General features: G+C 45.0%; 1 protein-coding gene across 3 annotated transcripts in view; it reads left to right on the forward strand.

Annotated features, from left to right (window-relative positions):
- Window positions 1–12,099, forward strand: part of Ttc39c (tetratricopeptide repeat domain 39C) — a 93,770-nt gene that overhangs the window by 54,456 nt on the left and 27,215 nt on the right. For all 3 annotated transcript variants that reach the window (XM_021150288.3, XM_029471969.2, XM_021150289.3), the window contains exons 5-6: window positions 999–1,353; window positions 3,509–3,677. In XM_021150288.3, the coding sequence (XP_021005947.1) occupies window positions 999–1,353; window positions 3,509–3,677 (524 nt within the window). The remainder of the gene's footprint in view (window positions 1–998; window positions 1,354–3,508; window positions 3,678–12,099) is intronic.

The following is a 12,099-nucleotide window of genomic DNA, read 5'->3' on the forward strand; positions in this document are numbered from 1 at the left end:
GAAGGGATAGTCAGCATGAAACCTTTGCTTTGTTGACTGAGTTCCCTGTGGATGGGAACAGATAGCTGGTCCTTGGCTGCCATTGCTCCCCGCTTCTCTCTTGTTCCTCTGCTGATCTAGATCATTCCAGTCCATCTTCCTGAGCCTGTCTCCTCTTTCCCAAGTTTCTGTAGCCAGTCAGCTTTTCCCTTGGCTGGACTTGAACCTGTGGCTCTCAGTATCTTTCACTGTATTCCACCTCTGTCCCAGGCCTTGTCACCTTGTCACACACCTGCTCCCTCTTCCCTGCTGCCTCCTCATTGTAAACCAAGAGTCTGTTTCCTTTAATAAGGGAAATGTGAGGTAAACAGAGCTGTGTTTTCCTTCGTCATTTTCCAGATAAGGATGGGGGAAGCAGGGAGGAAGGGATTTACTGTTACATGGGGGGGGGGAGGGGAGAGTGTTACTGAAGTAAAATGGAGCATTTTACCCTAAGCTCAGGATTTGTCTATACGATGTTTCAAGCAGCTGTTAGTTTCATGATGAGACATTTAGCCAGGCTTTGGATATTTATGTTTGTTATTACATTTATTTATTTGGTTTATGCAAGGAGTGGGAAAATGCACGCCTCAGTGCCTGTGGGGCTCAAAGGTCAACATGTAGGGATCAGCACTCGCTCCCACCACGTGGGTCCCTGGGGTCAGACTCAAGTCCTCATGGTCAGGGTGGGAGCCCTTTCTCTTCCCCTTGTCTCCCCTCCCTTCCCTTCCCCCCCCCCCTGTTTTGAAGAGTTTGCTAACAGCAGCAGCAGCAGCCCACACATTTCTTACATGTGCTGCCTGTAAGTAGGAAATGTCAAGTCCGTGGCACAGCTGAGGTTGAGTGATAGCTAATAACAGTAAGTTTTCATGAATCTGCTCTCCATTTCTTTCCAGCTTCTTGCCAATCATCCTGTATCATGACGTGAATGCAAAGGTTCTTGCTGGGTTTTGAATCCCTCTCTCCCCTTCTCTTCATAGCCTACATAAAAGGTGGGTGGATCCTTAGGAAAGCCTGGAAGATTTACAGTAAGTGCTATGTGGACATCAACGCCCTTCAGGAACTGTATCAGAAGAAGCTGACAGAAGAGCCCTTGGCTTCTGATGCTGCAAATGATAACCACATTGTGGCCGAAGGGGTGACTGAGGAGTCCCTAAGCAGACTGAAAGGTGCTGTGAGCTTTGGATATGGCCTTTTCCACCTTTGCATATCCATGGTGCCCCCAAACCTGCTCAAAATCATCAACCTGCTGGGCTTTCCTGGAGACCGCCTACAGGGCCTTTCGTCACTGACGTATGCGAGCGAAAGTAAGGACATGAAGGCCCCTTTAGCTACGTGAGTAGCTATATTGCAATGCTTTGGTAGATAATGTAGTATTGGAAGTAGGTAAACAGCACTGCAGACTGTAAGAGAGGCTTCGGGAGAAATGCTGCTTGGTTGATAACGATGCTGTGCCTGTCATGCAGTGTCAAGGAGCGTGTTGTGTGCTGCTGGGGAAGGATAAGTCCTGTTACCTGAGAGCTGAGGCACTGCTTTGAAACCTCCTGAGTCCTGTATTTGTTAGTTCTTTATTTTTTATGTGTGTGTGTGTGTTTATGCACACATAAGTTTATGTGTATGCATGTTTATGCACACATAAGTTTATATGTGTGTGTTTGTGCATGTGGGGTGTACATGCACCTGTATGTGGAAACCAAAGAACAACTTTGGGTCCCATCCTGAGAGAGAGCATCTCTCATTGGCTTAAAGCTGACCTAGTAGTCTGGGCTGGCCGGCCTGCCGGCACCGCCCCACACTTAAGACGCATACACGTGGCTGACCTAGTAGTCTGGGCTGGCCGGCCTGCCGGCACCGCCCCACACTTAAGACGCATACACGTGCTACCAGGTCCATATTTTTATGTGGATTCTGGGGATTGACCTTACATCCTCATTCTTGGGGACTTGGCACTGTCCCAGTTGAGCCCTTTCCCCTGCCTGCCCCAAGTCCAATGCTTTGAATGGTGAGCTGACCCATTGTCCAGTGTCCAGTACTTTATAAGTTTTTTGCTTTTCCCACGGTCTCTCAGATGTACATTTCTGATTTTAATTGAATTTGAGGTCAAATTTTGTGTGGTTCTGAAATTTTTGTCCTTACAAAGAATGCAAATATTGAGTAATATCTCCCTTGGTGACTCTGGTTACTTGGTGTAGTATATGTGGCTTAGATGACTCAGGTTTAGTTCCCAGCACCAGCATGGCAGCTCACAACCTTGTGTTACCAGTTCCAGAGACTCTGATGCCCTCTCCTGGCCTCCATGGGCACTGCACAGTAAAATAAACTATATTTGTGCCAACAAAACACACCCATACACTTAGAAAACATTCTCTTCTGGAAAACAACCACTGTTCCCATTTGAAGCTGTGTAAGCAGGCACTGGTCTTGTTGGTCTGACAAGACACTGTCTTGACAAACATTTTTCCCTACTCTATGATGCAGAGGCCTCAGAGAGATGCAGTTCTGATGTTAGCATTGAAGGGGTTGGCAGTCATGTAACAATCATGAAGACAGCTGTAACCCTGACAGTCATTAAGGACTACAACTAAATAGTATCATTAACAAGTGTGTAACTTGTAGGTATTACATGCTTATGGCTTAGTATTGCTTTACGTTTATCTCAGGAAAGGGAATTGGAATTAATTCTGCAGATTAATGTGTTCTCCATAAGGATTAGATTTACTGCCACACTAGATGTAACATCACATGAAGGTATTTGATGCACTGGTTAAATGCCTGCGCATGTTTATTAAAGCAGATCTCAGTGCTGATTCTACCCTCTATGTGCCTAGCTTAATTTAACTAACTTAAACTTGAATAATTTTTGATAATTTATTTATAGTGTCTAACATCTTCAAAGGCTAGGGAAAGGGCCTTTAATCTGTTCCTCTCAGGCATTTTATGATTATAAATAATATGTGATGGATTCTACATTTAAATCTAGACTCTGGCTTATACCATAATTTTGTTGTTGTTAGGCTGACTGTGTGGTCCTTGCTATGTAGACCAGGCTGCCTGGAACACACACAAGTCTGCCTGTCTTTTGCCTCTCAGTGCTGGGATTAAAGGTGTCTGCTGCTTGTACCCTGATTTTTATAAACACAGCAGGAGCCACAAAAATGTAAAAGCTTTTAGACAATAAGTTGGTGGTGACTGTCTCTGTTCTGTAGAATCCAGATGCTTCCGTTAGTAACAATACAGCTAGAGCCTCCGGAAAAGCTACCTGCTTCTGCTATGTGCCCTCGTCACGGAACAGGGGACTGCTGATTGACACCTTGTGCTGTAACATATCAATTTCCCAGATAAAGACAGACATAAGCATGGGGAAGCGCTCGGATTGTGCTTTTTGGGATGAGTCTGTTTGGGAAGAGCATGTACCGACTTTATTTTGAAAACAGAAGCCATGTTTCTGCAGTCTTGCTCATGGCCTCCCTCTCTCCGTGTCTGCCTGCAGATTAGCCCTGCTGTGGTACCACACTGTGGTCCGCCCATTTTTTGCTTTGGACGGCAGTGACCACAAAGGGGGCTTGGATGAAGCTAAGGCGATTCTTCTCAGAAAGGCGCCTGCTTACCCCAACTCTTCCCTCTTCATGTTCTTCAAGGGACGCATCCAGCGCTTAGAGGTATGGCACCTTCCTCAGCGTTTACAGTGAACTTCACACTAGCATGCCTGTTTTCTGCTCAGGGACATTTGTATGTGCCAGAATACCATTGGCCCAGGTTCATCGTGTCTCCTGGTGATACCTTCAGGTCACAGAAAAGGATAATGGGATCCAAGAGGGCTTCTGATCACTTCCTGAGATTTCCCCACATGAGCCCAGGCTGTCCCTCTCCAAACCCAGACCATGCCCTGGCTGGGCAGGGCCCCACTTCTCCGTGTCTTTCATCTTGTTCAGGGTGAGGAGGATTTGTGGGAAAATGAAGAGGTTGCAGAGATATCTGAATGAAGGTGGCTGCTCTCACTGCAAGAACTACCCATTGTGTTACTAGGAGTTTTCAAATAAACCAGTTGGGAGCTTTACAGTCTCTGCCCTCCAACTGTATGTACCTCCATCCGTCAGAAGTCAGCCTCAAGCAACCCCAGTGGATGATGGGGGTTTCTGCTTGTGCACTGCTTCCCGGGCATGGGGTGGCTTGGGTTTCTCCTTTCTGTTCGGTTGCCTTCTGTTGGTTTGGTGGTGTTATAGTATCCCAGTGTTCCAGGGTCACACAGAAGCCTCCTGCAGTCATCCATTCTTCATGCAGTAGCTCTTACATCTGAGCTGTGAGACAGCCCTCTAACTCTGCTTCTCCCTGTACTGAAGATACTGGGCTTTGGGGTTCTGTAATTGTTGTTTACTGCTTTGTGTGTGTATGTGTGTGTGTGTGTGTGTGTGTGTGTGTGTGTACTGGAATTCACATGTGCACATGCATGGTATGGAGGCCGAGGCTATGCTATGACGTATGTGAGAGGTCAGAGGGCAACATCATGGAGTCAGTTCCCCCGGTACTTGAGCTCACATTCCTGTTGCCAGACCTCAGTGCCTTTGCCCCTGAGCTGCCTCAGCTGCTGTGAGAGATCTTTTGTCTGTAGCACTGGGAGTTGAATCCAGGCCCTGTTCATGTTAAGCAGGTGCCCTACCAGTGAGCAGCAGCCTCAGTCCACTCTGTGAGCTTAATTCTCCAAGCTCTGGGTGTTGTACACAGAGAAAATGTGTTTTAGAAATTGCTGTGTAGTCCAGGTTGGCCTGGAACTCACAACATAGCCCAGGCAAGCCCTTAACTTACTTCAGTCTTCTTGCCCTGACTTCCTAAGTATTGGGATCACAGGTGTGCACCCTCTTGCCTAAATATGAGATTACACTGATCATTTAATTGTGAAGCATAGTAGAAACATGCACATTTGATGGCTAAGTGCACCTCACTGTCTTAAAACTTTTCCTTCGTCTCATCTGTGAGCTTAGGAGTCCTCCTTTCTTCTCCTTTTCTGAAAATGTAGTTCTGCTCTGTGGTGACTGGGATATGAGTGGCTTCCATAAGCTCATATGCTGTGATATTTGCTCCCAGTTGGAAGAGCTGTTGGGCAGAGATTAGAAGACATGGCCCTGTTGGCGGAAGTGTGTCTCTGGGAGCGGGCTTTGAGATTTCAAAAGAGTGGTGTCTTTCCTAGTTAGCTCTAGGCCTCCTGATTGATCCGAGAGGCGAGGTCTCAGCTTACATCCCTACCACCATGTCTTTGCTCTGCCACCATGGACTCTAACCCTCTGGACCCACAAGCCCAGCTTAGTGCTCCCTTGATAGGTTGGCTTGGGTGTGGTGTTTGTCACAGCAACAGATAAGATAGTAGAAAAACTGACGCAGCTGCTACGCTGTGGACTGTCTGGGAGGGTTCTTTTCTCTCAGATATGAGACCTGCCTGTAGGGAGCAATGTCAGGTTACTGCAGTACCTCTGGTCCCTCAAATTCATGCAGGAAAAAATAATATTGAAAAAGGAGATGGAAAATGTGGAGACTGTCTTCTCCAGGGGTCACTTTCAAGATGGGAGCGTGTGTCTCAGTGTGTGCCTGTGTATGAGTGTATATGGATGTGTGTGTTTCTGTGTGCCTGTGTGTGTGCCTGTGTGTGTGCCTGTGTGTGAGTGTGTGTGTACATATGTGCATGTGTATATGTGTCTGTGTGTGCCTGTGTATGAGTGTATGTGGATGTGTGTGTCTGTGTGTGGATGTGTGTGTGTGTGTGTGCGTGTGTGTGTACACATGTGCAGGAAGTTATGCACATGAATGCCAGTACCTTTGGAAGCTAGAATCATTAGATCTCCCTGAAGTGCAGTTCCAGGAGGCTGGGTGCCACCTCACATGGAGACTGGCAGTTCAACTTGTACCCTCTTAGAGCAGTGCATGTCCTTGTAACCTCTGAGCCATCTCTAGCCCATTGATTATTTTTAAAGTGTTAGAGACAGTCTGTATTCTAATGAACTGTCATATTTCTCTAGGTTTAATTTCCCTTTAAGAAATACAGATTCGTACATTTTCCATCTTGTTCAGCATTAACAATCAAAACTGCATGATTGTGTGTGTGTGTGTGTTATTTGGTTCTGTGTATGCTTTCATACTTTGTGAATACTTTCATAGTTAATAGAATGTGTCACTTAGTAGCATGGCTCCTTTTTAGTATTATTTATCTCCAAGTAAATGTCCAACTATTCAATTGAATATGTGAACATTTCTTAGGCTCTTATTTTGAAAGCATCTCCTGGACTCTTGCTCATACTTATGACTACGTCCTGATGAGAACTTTGAGTTTCATGTTTGAAAGTTGAATTTCTGGCCTAGTTCTACTGTGCAAATTGACCTACTGTGCAAGGTTATTAAACAATCCAGGGGAACCAGTGTGTGTTGGGAAGGGAAGATCCTGGATCCCTCCTCATGGCAGCCGGCCTGGGATCTTACTTCCGAAGGCAGCTCTGAGGAGATACAAAATGACGAGGTTGAGAAGCTAGCGTTTAGTAGTGTCTTGGATCAGGTGCAGTGTCCTTCCTTCTGTGCCTATGCGAGCGAGCGAGGTCTGATCCAGGATTCCCTACCTTAACAAGAGCATTCGATGTGTGCTCGAATCCATTCTGTAAGCTGACATAGGATTTGCATGCACCCTTTTTATACATTCTCTATGCATTGTAGTCTCTACATACCTACAGTACACCATGCAAGTGCTAACTACATAGCTTGCTTTACTGTTTGTTTAGGGGGAAAAGGTATGTACAGGTACAATTTAAGATGTATGAATTTGCGTTTGATTGAATCTACAGGTAGGGCCCCACAGTGCAGAACCTGAGGATATAGTCTGGGCTGGAATTTTGATGTGATACTAAAGAGGTTCATTTCTTTACAGGCACATTTTTATGTCAAACATGTGATAGTAGAGAGCTGAATTTTTAAAATGCAAATACATTTAAAGAAGAAGCTGTGTACTTGTGGCCAGGAGACCTAAAATGAGTGCATAGGAGAGACCACTAGAGCTGTGCCTGGCAGGCCCCCTTGCCATAGCCCCAGTGCTCCCCTTGCCATAGCCCCAGTGCTCCCCTCGCCATAGCCCCAGTGCATACCTCATGAGGACAGAGTAGACGTTTCTAGGGCCAAAGAGCCATCATGGACTTTCTCTCTCTCTCTCTCTCTCTCTCTCTCTCTCTCTCTCTCTCTCTCTCTCTCTTTCAATAAGTATTTGTTTTTATTTTATGTGTATGAATGTTTTGCTTACCTATGTCTGAGCACCCTGTGCATGCAGTGCCCTGGGGGACCAGATGAGGGCATCAGATACCCCTCTGGAAGTAGAGCTACAGAAGGTTGTGAACAGCCCCATCCCCCATCCCCCATCCCCCATCCCCCACCCCCCATCCCCGTGTGGAGCTGAGTCAGGGTCGCCTGAAGAGCCACGGCACCATCTGTATGGGCACATTGATTCCTGAGAGCCAGAAGCAGCCTGAGCAGATGTGGCTCACTGATAGCTTAGGCAGCACACACACAGACCAGCATCCTGTACAAGTGCATACAACATACTTGAGTGTGACACACACATGTATAGACATGAAGTCGATGTAGCTGAAGAGATGGCTCAGACATTAAGAGCACTGGCTACTTTTTGTGGGGACTAGGGTTAAGTTCCCAGCACCCACATCAGGGAGCTCCAGGGCATTCTGTGCCCTCGCCTGGTCTCCACAGACAATTGCATTGTATGTATGTGCACAATACACACACAGAGGAATGAATGCATGAATACATATTTGAAATGATAAGGTAGATGCACAGACAGTGCCCTGCTTCTGGAACCTTCCTGTGCAACCATCAGGGAAGTGTTGGAATCTGTCTGTGGTTGGCTTCTTGTAAGAGGCAGTGTTGTGCCTGCCTGACCTGCTGTCTTTTGGACTCCCTGCCAGAGCCTCTGCCTTGAGCAAGGCACAGTAAGGGACATCCAGCTCCCAGCAGTGCCAGCAGGGGCTCCTCTGGAGGCTGACCTTTACTTCCTGGCACCTGGTATCCCAGTTCCTTCCTGGAGGGGGAGGGCCAGATGCTTACCGCTGGTCTCTACAGCTCTGCCTAAGAGGATCTCTTCACACGCTGACCACCGGAGTGTGATCCCTGCTGGCTCTGCCCCTCTTGTCCACTTGGTATTTGCAGCTGTCGTCCAAATAGGAGCATGTCCTAGTTAGCTGTAACTGTCAACTTGACACAACCTAGGAGAAAATCTCCTCTGAGGAATTGCCAAGATCAGTTTGGCATATCTGTGTCCTTATCTGTGACAGGTGAGGTCATCTTGATTGTTGATTGACCTGGGAAGGCCCATCCACCTTGAGTGGCACCACAGGTGCTCCTTCCTGGGCTGAATGGCAAGGCTGGCTAAGCATGAGCTTCTGAGTGAGCCTGCAAGCAACAGTCTTGTTTTGTTTTGTTTTTGAGACAGGGTTTCTCTGTGCAGCCCTGGCTGTCCTGGAACTCACATTGTAGTCTAGGCTGACCTCGAACTCAGAAATCTGCCTGCCTCTGTCTCCCAAGTGCTGGGATTAAAGGCTTGTGCCACCATTGCCAGGTGCAACATTCTTCTATGGTTGCACTTCAGGTCCCTGCTCGAGTTCCTCCCTGACCCCCCTTAGGAATGGACTGTGATCTGGAAGGGTGAGCCAGATGAACCCTGCCCTCCCCCAAGCTGCTTTTTGTCAGAGTGCTGTAACAGCAGCAGAAAGGAAAGTAGGGTATGAGGGGACATTTTTACGGTAGCTACAATACTTTCACTGTATACTTCTGTTTAAATTAAATTAATTTGACATCGGTGCTACCCAAAGATGACAGGTCTGAGCTGTGTTTAGCCTACTTGCTTATGATTGTGGCAGGGCCTGAAAAGTGGGCATTGATCCCTGTCATTCATCAGATAGAGAAAGGGGAGGCCTGAGGAGCTCATGGGAGCTAGGACGGGGCAGAAGGACCTCAGTCCAAACACAGTGCACTCCTATTATCAGTACCCTCTGTTGAAGGACAGCCTGCATCTTGCGTGTGACCAGCATGCCCTGTCATCATGACATAATGCTGTTATTTATAGGAACAGGAAGGAGGCAATGCAGGATGAGAGCTAATTCCCCAAGTTCGATTAATTGTCATCCTCTCTTCCTCTGGCCTACACATACTTCTCTTAACTAACTTAAGGACCCCCAAAAAACAAGACTGCCATTTATTCTTAGAAGTACAGAAAGCATTATTGATCTCTTCTGATGTGGGGGAGCTGGATCGGCACATCTGCCCTCGAATCCAATGAGGTGAGACCATATTGTGTGGTTTAAAGAAAACAAAAATTCACTGTCAGGAGAAGATAATAGCAACCCATATTGTTTGAATAAAATGTGTTTTCTGCTTTCTTCACCCCAGCTGGACAAGCTGGAGAGTTGGTTTCCATTCCTGAGCTCCTAAGTGTGCCTAGGAGGACAAGCCTCTGTTCGCTACATCCACTATGGTCCTAGGGTAGAATCAGTGCACACTCTCTCTGGATGCCTTGATAACGGTGTTACTACAGCCATCTTGCTGCATAGCAACATCAGTGCTGAGTCACAAGCTGATTGTTACAGTATGCCCTTCTGGGTGCCACTTATAGCATACAGCTCCTCTTGTTACACACATATGCAGGCACACAATGCATGTTCACACACAAGCACACATGTACACAGGCATGCACACACGCACATCTAATTTAATTTTTATTTTATTTTTTGTTTTTCTTTTTTTTTTAATTTTCAATTGAAGATTATATTATACCAAATTTCCCAAAAATTTAACTAGAAAAACTGTAGAAATTTCAATAATTTCAGCAAGGTGTTATGATACATAATTGACTTACAAAATTTACCAGTCTTAATACATATGAGTAACAAGCATGCTGAGAAAGAGATCATGGACAGGCTCCTCTTCCCAGTTTCTTAAATAAAATTAAATATTTAGAATATACATAACAAAGGAGGTAAAAACCTCTCTAAAATGAAAACTTAAAATGTGTGAAGGAAGAGATTAAGGAACATACTAGAATTTGAAGACCACCCAAGCGTACAGCTTGGTAGAATTAACATTGTGAAAAAAGACCTTCCTACCAAAATAATTTACTGATTCAGTGAAGCAAAATCAACATTCTCATCTCACTTTTCACATAAATAGAAAGAAAATCCTCAATTTGATATGGGACAACAAAAGACACAGAATAGCCAATTAGTCCTAGATAAGTGTTTGTTTCTATGAATTCTGCTCATTTTAAGGGCATCTGTCAATGACCTCTACTTTTATACATCAGTTTCTATTGAGTCGATTTTGTTCGATATTAGAAAAGCTACTCCAACTTGTTTCTTGGGACCATTGGAAAATTGTTTTCCAACCTTTTACTCTGAGGTAGTGTTTGTCTTTGTCACTGAGGTGTGTTTCCTGTATGCAGCAAAATGTTCCGTCCTGATTACGTCTAAGTCTTTTTATTGGGAAGTTGGGTCCATTGATGTTAAGAGATATTAAGGAGAAGTGGTTGTTACTCCCTGTTATTTTTGTTGTTAGAGGTGGAATTATGGTTGTGTGGCTCTCTTCTTCTGGGTTTGTTGAAAGAAGATTACTTTCTTGCTTTTTCTAGGGTGTAGTTTCCCTCCTTTTGTTGATGTTTTCCATCTATTATCCTTTGTAGGGCTGGATTTGTGGAAATATACTGTGTAAATTCAATTTTGTCATGGAATATCTTGGTTTTTCTGTCTATGGTAATTGAGAGCTTTGCTGGATATAGTAGCCTGGGCTGGCATTTGTGTTCTCTTAGGGTCTGTATGACATCTGCCCAGGATCTTCTAGATTTCATAGTCTCTGGTGAGAAGTCTGGTACAATTCTAATAGTCCTGCCTTTATATGTTACTTGATCTTTTTCCCTTACTGCTTTTAATAATCTTTCTTTGTTTAGTGCATTTGGTGCTTTATTATGTGATGGGAGGAATTTCTTTTCTGGTCCAGTCTATTTGGTGTTCTGTAGGCTTCTTGTATGTTCATGGGCATCTCTTTCTTTAGGTTAGGGAAGTTTTCTTCTATAATTTTGTTGAAGATATTCACTAGCCCTTTGAGTTGGGAATCTTCACTCTCTTCTATACCTATTATCCTTAGGTTTGGTCTTCTCATTGTGCCCTGGATTTCCTGGATGTTTTGGGTTAGGAGCTTTTTGCCTTTTGCATTTTCTTTGACTGTTGTGTCCATGTTTTCTATGGTATCTTCTGTACCTGAGATTCTCTCTTCTATCGCTTGTATTCTGTTGGTGATGCTTGCATCTATGACTCCTGATCTCTTTCCTAGGTTTTCCAACTCCAGGGCTGTCTCCCTTTGTTATTTCTGTATTATTTTATTTCCATTTTTAGATCTTGGATGGTTTTGTTCATTTCCTTTGCCTGTTTGATTATGTTTTCTTGTAATTCTTTAAGGGGTTTTGTGTTTCTTCTTTAAGGGCTTCTAGCTGTTTTACCTGTGTTCTCCTATATTTCTTTAAGCCACTTATTTATGTCCTTCTTGAAGTCCTCTATCATCATCGTGAGAAGTGATTTTATATCTGAATCTTGCTTTTCCGGTGAGTTGGGGTATCCAGGGCTTTCTGTGTTGGGAGAATTGGATTCTGATGATGCCAAGTAACCTTGGTTTCTGTTGCTTATGTTCTTATGTTTGCCTCCTGTCATCTGGTTCTCGCTAGTGCTACTTGTCCTTGCTATATATGACTGAAGCCTGTCCTTCCTGTGATCCTGGTTGTGTTAGAACTCAGAGTTCATCTATCTCTGTGATCCTGTGATCCTGAGATCCTGAGATCCTGGGTGTGTCAGAGCTGCTGGGAGTCAAGCTCCCTCTAGGATCCTGAGATACTGGTGTGACCAAGTTCCTGGGATCCTGAGATCCTGGGATCCTGGATGTGTTAGAGTGCCTGGGAGTGGAGCTTCCTCTGGGTGTTTTGGAACTGGCTGCCTTATTTTTTGTTTTTCAACACAGGGTTTCTCTGTGAGTTCCCATTGGCTGTCCTGGAACTTGCTCTAT

This window comes from Mus caroli, unplaced genomic scaffold, assembly GCF_978045245.1.
Source record: "Mus caroli unplaced genomic scaffold, Mus_caroli_1 scaffold_19, whole genome shotgun sequence".
Taxonomy (NCBI): Eukaryota; Metazoa; Chordata; class Mammalia; order Rodentia; family Muridae; genus Mus; species Mus caroli.